The sequence below is a fragment of the Rhinopithecus roxellana genome, chromosome 12 (assembly GCF_007565055.1).
Source record: "Rhinopithecus roxellana isolate Shanxi Qingling chromosome 12, ASM756505v1, whole genome shotgun sequence".
NCBI lineage: Eukaryota > Metazoa > Chordata > Mammalia > Primates > Cercopithecidae > Rhinopithecus > Rhinopithecus roxellana.
The window spans coordinates 41,914,515-41,935,312 of NC_044560.1; the positions used below are offsets into that span (position 1 = coordinate 41,914,515).

General features: G+C 37.7%; 2 protein-coding genes across 2 annotated transcripts in view; one reads left to right on the forward strand and one right to left on the reverse strand.

The window, feature by feature from the left end:
• Window positions 1-20,798, forward strand: part of WDR78 (WD repeat domain 78) — a 109,263-nt gene that overhangs the window by 8,605 nt on the left and 79,860 nt on the right. The window contains 1 exon segment of the mRNA XM_010357084.2: window positions 10,907-11,081. Coding sequence (XP_010355386.1) covers window positions 10,907-11,081 — 175 coding nt within the window.
• On the reverse strand, window positions 1,738-2,362 carry LOC104657315 (thymosin beta-4). Its single transcript, XM_010357083.2, has one exon. The coding sequence runs from the start codon at window positions 2,291-2,293 to the stop codon at window positions 2,159-2,161; it is 135 nt and encodes a 44-aa protein (XP_010355385.1). The 5' UTR covers window positions 2,294-2,362; the 3' UTR covers window positions 1,738-2,158.

The following is a 20,798-nucleotide window of genomic DNA, read 5'->3' on the forward strand; positions in this document are numbered from 1 at the left end:
TTCTCCGTTAAAATCCCACACACCAACCTCTTTCACAATAGTCCCTGGGCCTTGAAGAGTTGAATGGCTTTAATTTCTGGCCCTGTGTCTCAGGGATGCAGTTTATTTTTGATTAGCATCTTCTATGGGGCCTGGAGATAAGGCTTTAATTGCTGTCAGTGTTAAGATTTAGCAGGACTTGTCCTTTTAGACCCAAGAATCAAAACCCTGTAACTTAATGTCACAAGTACTTTAGGAGCATATACAGAAAGATACATGGATGTAATAACCTTAATTTAAAAAAAAACTTAATCTCAGTTTTTTATTCCTATGCAAACCAAAACAATATGAGAACTTGATCATATACAAGTTTTGTTTTTTTGTTTTTTTTATAAATCTCTTATTGTGATTTACACCAATTGTTCTTGATGTGCTTGGACTTTCTGATTTGTCCTGAAAATCCCTCCTTCTTAAACAACCAGTCATTTTGTTTTAGGACTAAATTTATCATATGAAATTCTTTTTTTTTTTTTTTTTTTCAGAGTCTTGCTCTGTTGCCCAGGCTCCACCTCCTGGGTTCAAGCAATTCTCCTGCCTCAGTCTCCTGAGTAGCTGGATTACAGGTGCACACCACCACGCCTGGTTAATTTTTGTATTTTTAGTAGAGATGGGTTTCGCCATGTTGGCCAGGCTGGTCTCAAACTCCTGGGACCTAATATCCTGGGATCCGCCCACCTCAGCATCCCAAAGTGTTGGATTACAGATGTGAGCCTCTGTGCCTGACCAAAGATTTTTTTCTCTTATAAAATTATTCTCTTTAAGCTTTCTTACCACACAAAAACCTCTTTATTTTTATAACTTTCTTTACATTTCTGTTATTTTCTGGTTCGTTTTACCTTGTTTTATGTATAACCTTTAAACTGAATTAGACAAAACTTGTTCAGTTTTTTTAAAAGGACACACTCTTTTATATTTTTACCAAGAATGTTTTTCTACAATATAAACTTATTGGAAAATACTCAAATAATGAAATATCAATTATTGAATTTAATATAACCTTAGAGTCTAAATTATGACAAGCTTGTCTACAAGTATTTATCCCATTACGTTTACCTAATTATTTTGTTTATGTGATATATGAAAACTGCGATAGTCATGATTTAAAGTTATGAAACTGCCATAGCAAAATTATAACTGAGACAGTGAAAAAGATATAACCTAACTGACTCCACCTTGCTTCTAACCTCCAAGCTGTCCTTGTTCATTCCTGGGCATAGGCAAAAGTAACTTTGGGAGGTACTTAGTTAATAGTTTAGCTTTGAAACAAAGACGATAACAGTTCTTTCCCAAAACAAATCTCCTTACTGCCTGTGGACTAGACTGCTTAAAGCCACAGGATTAGAAGTTATGGTAATCTTTCTAAATAATTCAAGATGTAGGTATTTTCATTAAACCAATATTAATGTCTTATTTGTTAAAGATTACAGAGCAAAGGTCATTCTATCTTGGGCTGGGTTTATGGTTTTATAAACCCTTTGCCAAATTTTGACACCTTATAGTATTTGTTAGGGATAAGTATGAAATTACTTGATTAATAAATGCAAACAAAATGTATGCTGGCAATTCTTAGGACATTTCTAATGTTACTTTACCACTAATTTTAAAGCTAGTTTGTTTATTAAAGATTTTGCTTAAGTTACATAAACTCGAAAAAGCATTTGACTAGTCTTTTCCTTTTTAATACCTGATTTAAGCGCTTTTTTTTTTGAAGTTTTTAAACTTTTTATTTGCATATTAAAAAAATTGTGCATTCCGATAATTAAAATCATTTGAACAAAAAAAAAATGGCACTCTGATTAAACTGCATTACAGCCTGCAGGACACCTTGGGCCAGCTTGGTTTTACTCTAGATTTCACTGTCGTCCCACCCCCACTTCTTCCACCCCACTTCTTCCTTCACCAACGTGCAAGTTCTTTCCTTCCCTGCCAGCCAGATAGACTGATGGGAGAGGCAGGCGCGGCCTTTGTTGTCAGTAGTTCTTTGATGTGAAAGGGGCAGCACAGTCATTTAAACTTGATCCAACCTCTTTGCATCTTACAAAGTTAAACAGCTAAAAGAAGTAAAATAAGAAGGCAATGCTTGTGGAATATACAGTGCATATTGGCGGTGCACGCCTCATTATGATTCGCCTGCTTGCTTCTCCTGTTCAATCGTTTCTTTGGAAGGCAGTGGATTTTTCTCTTGCGTCTCTGTCTTCTTCAGTTTTGACTTATCGAATTTCTCGGTCTCAGCCATATCGGGTTTGTCAGACATGGTTGCGGGGGAAAAGCGGAGCGAGGCGCACGAAAACGAGTGAAGTCTGGTCTGCGCAGTGGCCACCACCGAGTTCAAGCGCTTTTATTTTTAAAGCCAATTAATTAGAGCTCTTTTATATATTTTTAGTAGTGAAACATCGTGTACACAACACGTAAATACATAGACGTATTAGGCATGCAGATGGAAGTACATTTTATAGATTCATAAAAATCTTTTTTTTGTTTTTTCCTATCTCAGATTTTCTGATTCTTGATAACCTGTTTCAACCCTGGGCAGTTGTCAGCTAAATAGCCTTAAATTTGCAGGTTAAAGGAAACAACTCAGGTGAAAGTCAAATAGCAAAATTTACATTATAAGATGCAGAGAGAAAAAGTTTGATGTGCTAGAAGGAAATGAAAACAGATTTAATTGCCAATTAAACATAAAATTATAGAAATTATAAAGGTCTTTTAAATACACTCACACATACACACAGAGAGATTCTATAGCTTTTACTTCAGAGCTTTTAGCCACGAGGTAAATACAAATTCACTGACTTGCTAAAAGAACTTGTTTTTATCTTAATAGAAAAGTAACAGCAGATTTAGAGCAGGCAGAAAAGGAAAAAAAAAATAGAGAAAAAGAGGACTTAGGAACTCTATAGTTTGCAGGTTGACCTTGTAAAGGTGCACAAAGACCATATTATTTCCATTTTACATAAACTTTGGCAAGTAGAGGTTATCATGTGCATCTGTGTGAAGAGACCACCAAACAGGCTTTGTGTGAGCAATAAAACTTTTAATCACCTGGGTGCAGGCAGGCTGAGTCCGAAAAGAGAGTCAGCGAAGGGAGATAAGGGTGGGGCCGTTTTATAGCATTTGGGTACGTAAAGGAAAATTACAAAGGGGGGTTGTTCTGTGGCGGGCAGAAGTGGGGGTCACAAGGTGCTCAGTGGGGGAGCTTTTTGAGCCAGGATGAGCCAGGAAAAGGAATTTCACAAGATAATGTCATCACTTAAGGCAAGGATGGGCCATTTTCACTTCTTTTGTGGTGGAATGTCATCAGTTAAGGTGGGGCAGGGCATTTGCACTTCTTTTGTGATTCTTCAGTTACTTCAGGCCGTCTGGGCATATACGTGCAAGTCACAGGGGATGCGATGGCTTGGCTTGGGCTCAGAGGCCTGACATTCCTGCCTTGTTATATTAATAAGAAAAATAAAACAAAACAGTGTTGAAGTGTTGGGGCAGCGAAAAAATTTTTTGGGGGGTGGTATGGAGAGAGAATGGGCGATGTTTCTCAGGGCTGCTTGAAGTGGGATTTGCGGCAGTGTGGGAACCTAGAGTGGGAGAGATTAAGCTGAAGGAAGATTTTGTGGTAAGGGGTGATATTGTGGGGTTGTTAGAAGAAATATTTGTCGTTTTGAATGACTGGTGATGGCCTGGATGCAGTTTTGTATGAATTGAAAAACTAAACGGAAGACACAAGGTAAGAGAAGGAGAAAAAACAGGTATTGAAGGACTAAGAATTGGGAGGACCTAGGACATCTAATTAGAGAGTGCCCAAGGAGGTTCAGCATAGCCTTGCCAGCAAAGATTATTTATTTACTGTAAGAGGGAATTTAGAGTGGCGGTTTGGGATAGCACTAGGAGATATCAGCTGTGATGGCTTGGAGAAACAGTGTAAACCGGCAGTGTAAACAGGAGCAGGGCATTTATGAGTAGTTGAGAACGGTGAATAGGAGTATGACTAGACAGAAGGCAGTAGGGATGAAAGTTTTTTGGGATGCAGTCTAAGTTGGTCTGGTGTCTGGAAGGAGACTGGGACCTAATAAAAAGGGGTGTCCACACAGGAGCTCAAATGGACTGTAACCTGTAGCATTCCGAGGACAGGCCTGAATTCTGAGAAAGGAAAGTGGTAAAAGTATTGTCTAGTCCTTTTTAAGTTGGTGACTGAGCTTGGTGAGGTGTGTTTTTAAAAGACTAATAGTCTGTTCTATCTTTCCTGAAGATTGAGGACGGTAAAGGATATAAATGTTTCACTGAATACTAAGAGCCTGAGAAACTGCTTGGGTGATTTGACTATTAAAGGCTGGTCTGTTATCAGACTGTATAGAGGTAGGAAGGCCAAACCAAGGAATTATGTCTGAAATGACAACGGTGGCCTTCTCAGACCCTGTGGGAAAGGCCTCTACCCATCCAGTGAAAGTGTCTACCCAGACTAAGAGATATTTTAGTTTTCTGACTCGGGGCATGTGAGTAAAGTCAATTTGCCAGTCCTGGGCAGGGGCAAATCCTCGAGCTTGATGTGTAGGAAAGGGAGGGGGCCTGAACAATCCCTGAGGGGCAGTAGAATAGCAGCAGATGGAACTCTGAGAAGTGATCTCCTTTAGGATAGATTTCCATGATGGAAAGGAAATGAGAGGTTCTAAGAGACGGGCTAGCGGCTTGTAACTTACATGGAAGAGGTTATGAAATGACGACAAAATAGAATGGGCCTGTGAGGCTGGAAGGAGATATTTTCCTTGGTTTAAGAACCATTTGCCTTGTGTGGGAAGAGATTGATAGGTGGAAGTTTCAGCGGGGGAGTAGGTGGGAGTGGCCGATGTGAAGGAGGAAAACTGCCGTGAGGGGTAAAAGTTGGAACGCTAGCTGCTTTTTTAGCTAACTTGTCAGCATAAACATTGTCCTGAGTGATGGTTGGGGGAAGAAAATAGATTTTGGAAGTTATGAGAACTGTAGAGAATTGAGCATAGTTTGTGATTTTTAGGGCCTCTAACAGTATTAAAGCAGTGGCAGCCGCTGCACGCAGACATGAGGGCTAGGCTAAAACAGTAAGGTCAAGTTGTTTGGACAGAACCCTGATTTTATAGCAGGTCATTCAGAAACAGGCCACAACCTATTTTTTCAACTGCCATTCAAAGTCAGAGATAGTCTTATGGGACTGAGTTCTCTGCCTGTAGGATCTGAGACTATCTTCAGGTAGATAGTGCTGGAATTGAATTGGAGGACACCCAGATGGTGTGTGGGGAGAAACCCTACACATTTGGCCACAGAAATCTGTATTGATTGTTGTGGTATGAGAGCAGAGCAAAAACAGTTTATGTTTTTTCCACACTCAGGTACTGTTGTAAGCATTAGGGATACAACAGGGAATAAAAGAGCCTAAAGTTCCTGCCCTCATGGAACTTAGATTCGAAGGGGAAGCAATAACTGATTCACAAGATAAATAAGTTAAAGATACACTATGTTAGATAGTAAAGTTCTAAGGAGAAAAATATGGCAAGAAGATAATGAAGTACTTGAGAGAGAACTTTGACACTTTAGAAAGGGAAGCCAGGGAAGGCCTGAGGCACAGGGGCTGCCCCTGTTGTTCTGGCATTTGGCCATGGGGTGATTAGGGCAGGTGAGGAGAGGGTAGTTTTTCATTAAAGACCTGAAGAAAGTGAGGATGCTAAGCATGTACCTGTATGAGAAAGAGCATTTCAGGCAAAGGAAACATAAATTCAAGTCTTTGGTAGGAAAATGTGCCCAGCATGAATATAAAAGATGCCACTATGGCTGAAGCAGGGTAAACAAGGAAGAGATCACTAAAGATGAAATCAGAGGCCTAGCTGTATGCATGTAAGACTTTTTAAGTCATAGTAAGGACTTAGGCTTTTATTCTGAATGGGATGGTAAATGAAGGATTTCGAGTAGTCATATTTTATTTTTATTTTATTTTATTTTATTTTATTTTATTTTATCTTATTCTTCTATATTTGTTAGAGACAGGGTCTCACCCTGTTGCCCAGGCTGGAGTACAGTGGCATAATCAAAGCTCATTATAACCCTGAACTCCAGACCTCAAGCAATCCTCCTGCCTCAGTCTTCCAAAGTACTGGGATTACAGTCATGAGTCACTGTGCCCAACCCTTATATGTGTTTTAAAAAGGTCATTGTGGTTGTTATGTGGAGGATAAACTTCAGGGGATCCAGGTTAAGTAGGAGGATGAAGTGAAAGGCTACTGCAGTAATCCAAGAGAGATAGGATAGTGTTTGGACTAGGATGGTAGCAACAAGAGTGGTGACAAATGAATGGATTCCAGATGTATTTTGAAATTTTTTTTCACCCAAGCAACTGGAAGAGTAAAGTTGCCTTTAACAAAAATAGGGAAGAGTTTTAGAGGAGTGGATTTGCTGGATGGGGTGAGGGTGATGTGGTGGTGGTGGTGGAGGTTAATGTCAGGAACTTAGTTTTGGACATGCTAAGTTTCAGTTAATGGTGTCTAGTAGGCAAGCAGATGTATAGAGGAGAGGTCTAGTTAGAGATATACATATATTTGGGAATAATTTTCACATAGATTACATTTAAATCATGGCAGTAAATGAGTTCCCCAGACTATGAATGTAAATAGAAAAGAGAAGTGCAAGGATGATTGCCACAGAAAAGGGAGGAGGAAAACCAAACAAAGAGAATGTCCTATGATCCAAGTTAAAAAAAGAAAAAAAAAAAAAAGAGAGAGAAAAGAATGAACAGCTGGGTCAAATGCTGCAGGTAAGAAAGATGAAAACACTTGAAATGACCATTATTAGAGTTAGTATTGTGGAGGTGATTGGACCTTGGTAATAATCCTTTTGATGTAATGATAAGGGCAAAAGCTTCATCAGACTTTTCAAGAGAGACTGTCTGTGTGTGTGTGTGTGTGTGTGTGTGTGTGTGTGTGTGTGTGTGTAGAGAGAAAGAAGAGGAAACAATAAATAGGACATTTTTCCCAAGGGGTTGCTATAATTAAAGGAAACGTGAATGATTGATAGCTAGAGAGACAGATGAAGTAAAGAGAAGTTTTTTGTTTGTTTGTTTAAGATGGGAGAAATAGCAGCTTGTTTACATGCTGAAGGTAATAATCCAATAGAAAGAGAAAAACTTATGATGCAGAGAGAGAACTGCTAGAGCAGTGTCCTTGAATAGGCAGAAAAGAAATGGAATCTAGTATGCATGTAGAGGGAGTGACCTAAACTGTAATAATAGAGAATTCATTCAGAGTAACAAGAAAGAAACAGAGAATATAGGCACAGATGTAGGTAAGTGCATAGATGTGACAGTGGGAGCATGTAGAAGTTACCACATTGCTTCAGTGTTCTCATTCAGATGGCTGAGAGTGAAAATGTGAGAGGAGGTTTTCATATTTGAAGAAAGAGAAGGTATAAGATAGCCTTAAAGAGTGTAGTAAAACATGGACCGAGAAAATACAGATTGCTGGCACATTAAGGACCCTGATTTAAATAATGACCCATAATTTGAAGTGAGTCCTGTCATCACAGTTGGGTATTTTTCTTCCAGTTTCATTTAGCTGCACAGGTTGAGTTAAAATACAGTATATTATTATAAAATTTAGGGTATAGTTAGTCTAATAGATCAGGAAGTCATTGCCATTGAAAAAATAGTTTGTTATTCACAGTTCCAAGGAAGAGGGGGCCCACCACACCACAGGGGACTACCCAGAAGTAATGAATGAGGCAGTGTAGACAACTTTAGGATTAGCTACTTTGAATAATTTCAGTGGGTCTGGAGCACAGGAGCTGCCCCTCTTGGTATGACATTTAGCCATGTGGTGATTAGGACAGGTATAGTGGCACAGAGGGTGAAAGCCCCATAATGGTGTGGATTCTTGATTGTTTGGTTTGCATTTGACAAGTGCATTCCTGGGAGGAGGACTTCTCTTAGGAAAGAGGATGGAAGGCAAGAACAGAGGCTGGAGGCCAAGACAAGGTAACTTAGGCATAGCATCAGATTGTCCAGAATAGGGCATGTGTTTGACCCATGCATGTAGGTCAGATGTTACAGCATCAAATTTACATACACTATAAACATAGTTAATATACAGGTATAGGCTCAAAGTAAGAGGATAATTGGAAATAACCATAATTTTCGTTTGCCAGCAAGTATGCTGAAATGAAGGGAAAGGTATGGTGAGAATGTAAGTAAAGAATGATTATAATAATTAACTATCAAAGTAACTAACCGTAACCTCAAGAGGGAAGAGATGGCATGAGAAAGATGGTACAGGAATAAAGCATGGTAGAATCAAGGGCCTGAAGGTCATAATAGGGTCGAAGGATTGTTGAAGGATTGGAGTTTGAGAGGGTATACTGGAAAAATAGGAAGTGCTGATTGACCTTGCTAAAGAGAAAAGCCACATGTATGACTATGGGAGTAAGTGTCTGAAGTAGCAAGGCAGGTAAAATCATTTATGTGAGAAGATTTCAAGGAGCTAAGAGGCCAGGGTATTTGAAGGATTACCTTCATGGACATTGAAATGCTCAAGAATTATGCCAGAAGTAGCTATTAGAGATAGAGCCAGTGACTTAGGATATGAAGTCTTCAGAGGATGGTAGAAGAGAAAGGTAAATGCCATAAGAAAGTAGAGTACATGTGGTCATTGAAACCATGGAATTTACTCAGGGATAGTGTATATAGTGAGAAATCACATAACTAAGATTTGAGCCTAAACGTAATCTGTAAAAGGGGAGCTCAAAGGAAAAGGGAATGGGAGGAGCAGATTTTGTAAGGATAGTAGGGCAAAATGTTAAGGAGGAAGAGAATGAGAGAGTTGAAAGTAATGGTGAAAGAGTGATTCAATTGATAAATTGTGGATTCAAGATTAATAGAGAAAAGAGAAATCTAAAATGTTCTGATTATTTGGTAGAAATGGAAAGGTCAGGTGATTTGAGGTCTCAGGGAGGTTGAAGAATAGGCTATGGTATGAGAGAAATGAATCTGAGGAGTCAATTTTAAGAAGGAATGGTCAGCTGAAGAAGAAACAGTGAAGCTAGATTGTAGTTACAGAGCAAAAAGAGGAGTCATGAAGTAGGCAGTATTACTGACTAACATTTTAAGAAGTCGGACTGTGAAAGGAAGGAGAGATATAGTAATAGGCAGAGGAAGACATAGTTAAAGGAAGGATTTTTAAGTTGAGGAGATGATTGGGGCATAATTTTGTGCTCACAGGGAAAAGACAGAAAAAAATAAGATAGGAGACCTGGAATTATGGATGGAGAAGAGTCCCTGAGACACCAGTGACAGGTTTCAGAGTTCACATAAAAGGTTAGCCTTAGGTAAGAATGGCAACTCTTTACTGAGAAAGGAAAAAAAGAGATAAGTGAGTTTGTGGGAGGTGGGAGAAGATTTTAAAGGAGGTGGCGAAATAATTTGAAGGAGTTTTTACATGATTGTTACTTTATGTTTTTTTAGAGATGTTGGGGGTTAAGTCCTTATAGATAGAAGGAGAATAGGGTAGGATACTTAAATGTAAATTTGAAATAGTGCACAAATGGAATTCATTCACTCATATATTTTTAAAATATTTATTAAGTGTCCATGGTATACTAGGCACTGTGCTGAGTGCTAGGGATATAGCAGTGAACAAGACCAATTTCCTGCCCTAAACATGCTTACATTCTGTAGAGGGGTGAACAGCAAAATGTCAAGTAACGATAAATGCTGTGAAGAAAAATAAAATATGAAAACTGGATTGATCGTTATTTAAACATATTTTATTGTCTGATTTTTTATGATTTAAAAATTAAATATATTATTTAAAATGTTTTCTTTGGAAGCATATTTCTTTTTTACAATGTCAGGGAGGATCATCCCCATTTTATAGAAATCCATATTACAGAGTACTAGAAGGAATAAAATGATAAGGTAAGTCCTTGTCTTAAGGAATTTACAGGGTAAATCCAAAAGTGAAAAAATATTTTTTCATGGATATAAATATTTTGATTGTAGCTTCTCTTCTTATTAAAAAGGGCACGGTGGCTCATGCCTATAATCCTAGCACTTTGGGAGGCTGAGGCGGGCGGATCACGAGACCACGAGTTTGAGACCAGCCTGGCCAACATGGTGAAACCCCATATCTACTAAAAATACAAAAATTAGCCAGGCATGGTGGTGCATGCCTGTAGTCCCAGCTACTTGGGAGGCTGAGGCAGAAGAATCACTTGAACCCAGGAGGCAGAGGTTGCATTGAGCCAAGATCACGCCACTGCACTCCAGCCAGGGTGACAGAGTGAGACTCCGTCTCAAAAACGAAAAGAAAAGAAAAGAAAAGTAGTATATAATTCAGGAAGGAACACACTGTTCTTTCTCAGGCTTTATTAATCATGTTTAAATCTGCCTATGTAACTGCACTACACACTCATGTGTGCTTACTATGTGCCAGGAACTTCCTAACCACAATAAAAAAATTAATTTTTTTAATCCTCATAATAACCTATAAGTTAAGTACTATTATTATCCTCATTTTGCAGACAAAGAAACTAAGACCCAGAGAAGTCAGCATGGACTTAGGATCTGACTACCTGGGTTCAAATCTCAACCATTGTAGGAATGTTTCCCCTTAAAGCCTCTGTGACTTTATATAAAATAACATTAATAGCAACCTCTTGGAATTGTGAGGAGAAAGTGATGTAATATATGCCAGCTCTTTAGAACTATGTTTATACATAATAAGATTTCAAGTAGCTATCATTATTTCTTGTTATATGTTTAGATTGTTCACATGTTTTTAAATGAAAGTCTACTTTTTATTGTTGGTTGATTTTTCTTTTCAATCTTGAATCCTTTGCATTGTATTTTAATTTCCTTATACAGGAACATTGCCACACAACCAAAGAAGTCTATTAGCTTTTTTGCTACAATGAAAGCAACTTCAGTGAAAGGATATACTAGTGCAAATCAAAGCAGAATGGCTGTGTCCAAAACCGTGCTTATTCCACCTGAATTGAAAACTGCAGAAAAAACAAATCCCAGTATAAAGACAATGCAGGTAATAGTCTTAGAATTCTGAGTTTATCTGAAAATGGCACCATGAAAAACTCAATTGAAATGTTAAAGATAGAAAATATACTGCTTTCAGATAATCACTCACTTGTAATTTTGAAACAGATTTTGTTAATTTTTACCACATATTATTCCATACAACATAATATTGACACTTGGCTCCTATAACTAGTTATGGATAAGAAGAATATTAGAGTGGAATGAGAAAAGTCTATTCATGACCTTAAGAACTATTTGCTTATGGTATTAATTATATATGTTACAATATCTTTCATTGTTGTCAGCAATATAGGCTTGAAAATATAACAAAATTATTTGTCATAAAGTCAGTTATTCTGCCTCATTAGAAGATTTATAATTAAGAATTGACTCTTTTAAACTTTTAATCAAATGATAACATATATACAGAAAAGCATATAATATATAACTTTGAATGGGTTCAGCATTTGTTTAGATGGGACATTAAAAGAAGAGTCCATAAAAGATAAAATTTGTAAGTTGGACTTCATCAAAATTAAAACTTTTTCTCTATGAAAGACATTGATAACAATACAAAGAAATGTGACACACTGGGGAAAATTATTTACAAAGCATATTTTGATAAAGTACTTATAACTAAAACATATAAACAACCTTCAAAGCAATATTAAGACAACCCAATTTTTAAAAATTAGCAAAATGTTTGAGCTAACACTTCACCAGAATAGATAAACAGATAGCATGGGAGCACATGAAAAGATGATCAGTATTAATTAAAAACCATACAACACTGCTACATACCTATTAGAATGGCTAAAATTAAAAAACTGATCATATCAAGTATTGACAAGTATGTGGAGGAACTAAAACTCTTACATGGCTGGTAGACATGGAAAATAGAAAACAATTATTTGTCAACTTATTAAGTGTTAACATATACCTACTATATCATCCAGCTATTCCATGTCTAGGTATTTACCAAGAGAAAAGAAAGTATATGTTTGTATAAACACTACTACATGAATGTTTATAGCACCTTTATATATAATGGTGGAAAACTAAACCCTCATTTTATTAAACAAATACTATATATTTGCACATATGTATTTCACTTACTTATGTGTGTATATATACATATACATATATATATGAATACATGCATAGAAATATATATGCATGTGTGTATATACAAATAAGTATATTTCATTTATTTATATATATAAAAAATTATTTTCTCCAATGGTGAAAATATTTATTATACATGTATATTTTCTCCAATGGTGAAAGACTGAAAACATCTCTCCTAAGGTCCAAGAACAAAAGAAGGATGCCTGCTTTTACCACTTCTCTTCAACATAGTAGTGGCAGTCCTAGCCAGGGCAGTTGGGCAAGAAAAAGAAATAAAAGGCATCCAGGTGGGCATGGTGGCTCACGCCTTTAATCCCAGCACTTTGGGAGGCCAAGGTGGGCGGATCACTTGAGGTCAGGAGTTTGAGACCCTCCTGGCCAACATGGTGAAACCCCGTCTCTACTAAAAATACAAAAAAATTAGCCACCCATCGTGGCAGGTGCCTGTAATCCCAGCTACTTGGGAGGCTAAGGCAGGAGAATCACTTGAAACTGGCAGGCAGAGGTTGCAGTGAGCAGAGATAGCACCAGACTCTGTCTCAAATTAAATAAATAAAAGGCACCCAAATCGGAAAGGAAGAAGTAAAGTTCTCTCTGATGTGATCTTATATGTAAAAAACTGTAAAAATTACACATACACACACACAACGAAAAAATGAATTCTGCAAAGTTGCAGGATAGAAAATCAACAACACAAATTAGTTGCATTCCTAACAATGAATTTCCAAAAAGGAAATTAAGAAAAAGATTGCATTTACAATAGCATCAACAATAATAAAATACTTAGGGATAAATTTAACCAAGAGGCCAAAGATTTGTATACTGAAAACTACAAAACACAAAAGAAAGGAAAGAATACACCAGTAAACGGAAAAACATTTCTTGTTCGTAGATTGGAAGGCGTAGTAGTGTTAGGATGCCAATACTACCTAAGTGACTTACAAATTCAATACATTCCCTACCAAAATCCCAGTGATATTTTTTCAGAAGTAGAAAAGCCTATCCTAAAATGTATATGAAATATCAAGAGATGCAAATAGCCCAAACAATCTTGAATAAGAAGAACAAAGTTGGAAGTCTCATACTTCCTGATTTTAAAACTTATTACAAATCTGTAGTAATCAAAACAGGGTGGTAGTAGAATAAAGACAAACATACAGTATAGACCAATGGAATGGAATGACCCAGAAATAAAATTTCACATCTATGGTCAAATGGTTTTGACAAAGAAGCCAAGACTGTACAATGGAGAAAAGACAGTTTTGTCAACAAATCTTGTTGGGACAACTGGATATCCACATGAAAAAGAATGAAGTTGGATCCTTATCTTATACCATCTACAAAAATAAACTCAGAATGGATCAAAGACCTCAAATTAGAGCTAACTCTATAAAACTCCTAGTGGAAAACAGGGAAAAGAAATTATTTGTCAACAATTTCTTGCATATGACACCAAAAGCATATGCAGCTAAAGAAAAAATATATATATTGGGCTACATTAAAATTAGAATCTTCTGTCTATCAAAAGACATTAACAGAGTGAAAAAACAACTCACAGGATGGTAGAAAAATTTGCAAATTATATATTTGATAAGGTGCTAATAACCAGAATATGTAAATGACTACAAATTGACAACAAAGAAACAGCCCAATTAAAAGAATGGGCAAAGAGCTTGATTAGATATTTTTACAAAGAAGATGCACAAATAACCAACAAACACAGGAAAAGATACTCAACATCACTAAGCATTAGGGAAATGCAAATCAAAATCACAGTAAGATACCACTTCATACCCATTATGATGGCTACTATTAAAAAAAAAATAAGTGTTGGTAAGACATGGAGAAATTGAAACCCTTGCATACTGTTGGTGGATTGTGAATGGTGTGGCCACTGTGAAAAATGGTATTGTAGGGCCAGGCATGGTGGCTCACACCTGTAATCTCAGCACTTTGAGAAGCTCAGGCAGGAAGATTACTTGATGCCAGGCTCAGCACTTCGGGAGGCTGAGGCAGGAGGATTGCTTGAGGTCAGGAGTTTGAGACCAGCCTGAACAACACAGCAAGACCCCATCTCTATAAGAAAATGAAAAAATAAATTAGCCAGGTGTGGTGGCAAGAGCCTGTAGTCCTAGATGCTCAGGAGAATCACTTGAACCCAGAATTTCAAGACTACAGTGAGCTATGATGGTGCTACTGCACTCTAGCCTGAATGACAGAGCTATATCCTGTCTCAAAAGAAGAAAGGAAAGAAAAGGAAAGAAAAACAGTATTGTGGTTCCTCCAAACCTTGAAAGTAGAATTACTATATGATTCAGGAAGGAGTATATATCAAAAGACTTAAAGGCAGAGTTTCAAACAGATATTTGTACAACCATCTTCATATCAGCATTATGCACAATAGCTAAAAGGTGAAAGCAACTGAAGTCCTCATCAACAAATGACTGGATACACAAAATATGGTATATACACACAATGAAATATTCAACCTTAAAATATAATGAAAAATCATTAATGAAATTACAATCTACATTAGAAAAATATTCACTAATAGAAATAATGTACTATTGTGATAGTGATATGTAAATAATCAATAAAAGAAGAAATTAAAAGGAAAATCAGAAAATATTCCGAGATGATAGATAATCAAGACACAACATATCAAAGCTTATGGGATACAGCTAAAGCACTGCTTAGAGGGAAATTTATAGATAAACATTTGTATTAGAAAGAAGAAAGATCTCAAATAACTTACCCTTCCAACTTGAAGAAACTGAAAAAAAAAGTGAATAACACAAAATAACATGAAATAAGCAGAAGGAAGGAAATAAAAAATATTAGGGTGGAAATTAATGAAATCTTGAATAGAAAAACAATAGAGAAAATCAATGAAACTGAAAGCTGGTTCTTTAAAAAGATCAACAAAATTGACAGAAAAGACATTTTAAAAAAATCCAGCATCTTTTCGTGACATAAACACGCAACAAACTAGGAATAGAAGGGAATTTCCTCAATCTGATAAAGGATTTGCAAAAACCCCACAGCTAACATTATACTTAATCACACTTAATCTCCTTATGATCAGGAACAAGACAAGTCCTTGCATTGCTATTCAACATTATCGTGGAGGTTCTAGGCATGGAAATTAGACAAGAAAAAGAAATAAAAGGCATCCAGGTTGGAAAGTAAGAGGTAAAAACATCTCTATTTGCAGATGACATGATGTTATATATACAGACTCCTAAGGAATTCACTAAAAAACTATTAGGACTTACAAATGAGTTTTGTAAGGTTGCCGGATACATGATCAATATACAAATAAATTGTATTTCTAGATGTGTGCATAGAACCATTTGAAAATTAGGAATGATTTATTTCTCAATAGCATCAAAAACAGTAAAATACTTACGAATAAATGTAATAGAAGGAGTGCAAAATGTATGCTCTGAAAACTGTAAAACATTATTGAAAGAAATTAAATAAGATCTAATTAAATGGGAAAGTATCCCATGGTCATGATCAAAAGACCTACTATTGTTAAGATTGTTATACTCCCCAAACTGATCTGTAAACTTAACACAATTATTATCAGAATTCCAACTGACTTCTTTCTACAAACTGACAACTGATTCTAAAATTCATATGGGGCCAGGAGCAGTGGCTCATGCCTGTAATCCCAGCACTTTGGGAAGCCAAGGTGGGTGGCTCACCTGAGACCAGGAGTTCGAGACCACCCTGAACAACATGGTGAAACCCCATCTCTACTAAAAATACAAAGTTAGCCGAGTGTGGTGGCACATGCCTGTAATCCCAGGTACTTGGGAGGCGGAGGCAGGAGAATTGCTTGAACTTGGGAGGCAGAGACAGTAGAATCGCTTAAACTTGGGAGGCAGAAGTTACAGTGAGCCAAGATTGCACCATTGCACTCCAGCCTGGGCAGCAAGAGCAAAACTCTGTCTCAAAAATAAAATAAAATAAAATCCATATGGAATCACAGGGGACCCAGAAGAGCCAAAATCATCCTGAAAAAGAACAGGCCGGGCGCGGTGGCTCAAGCCTGTAATCCCAGCACTTTGGGAGGCGGAGACGGGCGGATCACGAGGTCAAGAAATCGAGACCATCCTGGCTAACACAGTGAAACCTCGTGTCTACTAAAAATACAAAAAACTAGCCAGGCGAGGTGGCGGGCGCCTGTAGTCCCAGCTACTCGGGAGGCTGAGGCAGGAGAATGGCGTGAACCCGGGAGGCAGAGCTTGCAGTGAGCTGAGATCCGGCCACTGTACTCCAGCCCGGGCGACAGAGCCAGACTCCGTCTCAAAAAAAAAAAAGAAAAAGAACAAAGTAGGACGATACACACTTCGCTGTTTCAAAATTTACAAAGCAATAGTAATCAAAATAATGTGTTGTTGGCACAAAGATAGATACGTAGATCAATGGGATACAATTGAGAGTTCAGAGATAAATCCATTTACCTAAAGTCAACTGATTTTTTATGAGTGCCGAGATCATTCACTGGGGAAAGGATATTCTGTTGAACAAATTGTGCCAAGAGAACTGGATTGCCACCTGGAAAAGAATGAACTTAGACCCTTACCTCATATTTTCAAACTAATTCAAAATTTGTTAAAGACCCATTTAAGAGCTAAAATTGTAACACTCTTAGAGGAAAACATAGGGGTAAATTTTTATGACCTTGGATTTGGCATAGGCTTCTTATATGAGACACTCAAAGCATACGTAACAAAAGAAAAAGTAGACAAATTTGACCTTATGCAAATTTTTAAATGTTTGTATCAAAAACATATACAGAGTGAAAAGATAACCCACAGAAATAGAAAATACTTGTGAAACATGTATCTGATAAGAGCTTGTATCATATATAAAGAACTCTTATAATTCATTAATAAAGACATAATTGAATATTGATCATACAATCTGAATGTTCGTTTCTTAAGAAAATACATACAAATGATCAAAAAGCATATGAAAATGTGGTGGACATTGTTAGAGAAATCAAAATCAAGCCCATAATGAAATATTCACTTTATACCCACTAAGATGGCTAGAATCAAAGAGTAACATAACAAGTGTTAGAAGTGAAGAAAGCAGAACTCTCATACACTGCTTGTGGGAATATAAATTGGCCATGTTGTAAAATAGTTTGGAAGTTCCTCAAGAGGTTAAGCAGTGTTACCATATGAACCAGCAATCCTACTCCTAGGTATATACACCCAAGAGAAATAAAATATATTTCTACACAAAAAGGTATACACAAATGTTTCCAGTAGCATTATTCTTAGTAGATAAAAGGTGGAAACAACTCAAATGTCCGTCAATGGAAAAGTGGCTAAAGAAAATATTGTATAGCCATACAATAGAATATTATTCAACCATAAAAAGGAATGAAGCACTGATGCATGAGTCTTGAAAATATGCTAAGTGAGACAAGCCAGTCACAAAATACTGCACAGTATATGATTCCATTCACTATCAAACTCCTGAATAGGGAAGTCTATAGAGACATGAAGATACTCGTGGTGGCCTGGGGCTGGGAGCAGAGATGTTAGGGGACTATCTTAATATGTTTTCTGTTGTTATGATATAACTGAATGCTCAATACTGAATATGTTTTCTGTTGTTATGATATAACTGAATGCTCAATACTGGGTAATTTATAAAACAAAGAAATGTATTTCTGACATTTCTCAAGGCTGAGAAGTCCAGGGTCAAGTGGACACATCTGGTGAGGATCTCCTTGCTAGTGGGGTACTTTCTGCAGGGTCCTGGGGTAGAGCAGGATATTACATGGTGAGGAGTGCTCACAAGAGATGGAGAAACTGGCTTTTATAACAGACTCCTCTCATGATAACTAATCCACTCCCTTGGTAACCTACTGACCCATTCATCCATGAATGGATTAATCCATTTATGAGGGCAGAGCCCTCTGGATCCTCACCTCCCAAAAGTCCCACCTCTCAATACTATTGCATTAGGGACCAAGTTTCCCACATAACTTAGAGACACATTTAAACCCTAACTTTCTGCCTTTGGCCCCCAAATTCACATCCTTCTCACATGTAAAACACATTAATTCCATCCCAATAGCCCCAATGCCTTAAATCATTCCAACATCAACTCAAAAGCCCAGAGTCTTACCTGTGAGCCTGTGAAATCAAAACAAGCTATTCCAAGATACAATGGTTGGACAGACATGGGGTATACATTCCCATTCTGAAAGGGAGAATAGGCCAGAAGTCATAGGTCCCAAAAAAGTCTGAACTCAGCAGAGCAAACATTAAACCTTAAAGCTGGAGAATAATATCTTTTGACTCCATGTACTGCCTTCTGGACACACTGGTACAGGGATTGGGCCCCCAAAGCCTTGGGCATCCCTGACTCTATGACTTTGCTGGAGTCAGTCTACACTACAGCTTTCCCAGGCTGGCTTTGCAGGCTGATAGCTCTGCAGTTCTGGGGTCCTGTGGCAATCCTGCTTCCATGTCTTCACTAGGCATTACCCTTTAGGGGCCTTCTGCAATAGTTTTGCCCCTGTGATAAATCTCTGCATAGACTCCCAGGCCATCTGATACATCCATTGGAATTAAGATGGATCTTAATTCCTCCACAGCTTTTGCTTTCTGTAAGCCTGCAGAATTAATGCCATGTGGATGCTGCCAAGGCTTATGATTCACATCTTCTGGAGTAGTGGGTATAGCCCCAATGGGGGTCACTTGTGCCGCAACTGGGGTGGCTGACTCCTTGCCAAAATTTGGGGACCCAAGGTAGTTCTGGGTAGTGAGCTCTTGAAAGGCACTCAGGGCCTGTCCCCTGAAACCATTCTGCCCTCCTAGATCTCTGGGCCTGTGTTTGGATGAGCCATCTAGAAAATTGCTGAAACGCTTTTGGAGTCTTCTTCCACTGCCTTAATGATCCCTTCCATCTGTACTAAACTCCTTTGCAAATGGTCTCTGGGCCATACCCTTGGTTCATTCTTTACATGGCCAGGCTGAGACTTTTCCAAATCTTTCTGCTTTGCTTCCCTTTTGATTATAAATTGTTTTTTTTTTTTTTAATCTCATCCCTTTGTTCTCAAATCTCACTTGTAAGTAAGCAAAAGCAACCATGCAGCATCTTGAACACTTTGCTTAGATATTAATATTTCTTTTGCCAGGTATCCTAGTTTGTCATGCTTAAATTTTGCCTTCCATAAATTCTGCCAAATTCTTTACTACTTTATAACAAAGACAGCCTTTATTCCAGTTTCTAATAAGAATTTCTCATTTCTGTCTGAGACCCCATCAGAAGTCTTTACTATTCCTAATTCTACCAGTATTCTGTTCACAACCACTTAAGCAATTAAAAAGATTCAGACTTTCTTTAGTCTGCTCTTCAGAGCCCTCACCAGAATCACCCTTAATGCTGTTTATGGCAATGCAGCCTTTTTCTAGACTGCTTCTCCAAGTTCTTCTAGCCTCTATCCATTACTCAGTTCCAAAGCCACTTCTACATTTTCAGGTGTTTGTTATTAGTCCCACTTCTTGGTATTAATTTTTTTAGTTTGTTTTCTGTTTCTGTAAATGAATACCTGACACTGGGTACTTTATAAACAAAAGAATATTGTTTCTTATAGTTCTGGAGGCTAGGATGTCCAGGGTCAAGGAACCTCATCTGGTTAGGGCCTTGTTGCTAGTGGGGACTCTGCAGAGAGCTAAGGTGGTGCAGGTTATCGCATGGTGAGGGGAGTTTATGAGAGAGAGAAACTGGCCTTCCTAACAGACTTCTCTTGTGATAACTAAACCACTCCCTTGATAACCCATTTATCCATTAATCCATGAATGGATTAATCCATTTGTGAGGACAACCTTTCATTACACAGTCACCTCCCAAAGTCGAAGCTCTCAACACTGCTGCATTGGGACCACATTTCCAACACATGAACTTTTGGTGCACACACTTAAACCATAGCGGGGATCATAATGGATACAGTATTTTCTTGAAGTGTAAAAAGTTTCCAAAATTAATTTTAGTGCACATATATGTGAATATATTAAAAACTATTCAATTGTACATGTTAAAAGCAATTTAAAAAGCAAATTAATGCATATTATGTTATCATATTCCAATTTTGAATTTTGAAAATTTAAGTAAAATGTAAAAAAACTTTTAAAAAATTACACTTTAGCAAAGCAGACAGACAAAAATCGAAAACTGGAAACTATTAAAGAAATTTATGTGAGTGATTTAGAAACCTTCCTTCAAAGATAATTCCAGGCCAGGCGCGGTGACTCATGCCTGTAATCCCAGCACTTTGGGAGGCCGAGACGGGCAGATCACGAAGTCAGGAGATCGAGACCATCCTGGCTAACACGGTGAAACCCCGTCTCTACTAAAATACAAAAAAATAAATAAATTAGCCAGGCATGGTGGCGGGCGCCTGTAGTCCCAGCTACTTGGGAGGCTGAGGCAGAATAATGGTGTGAACCCGCAAGGCGGAGATTGCAGTGAGCCGAGATCGCGCCACTGCACTCCAACCTGGGCGACAGAGCGAGACTCCGTCCCCCTCCCCCCCCAAAAAAAGATAATTCCAGATTCAGAT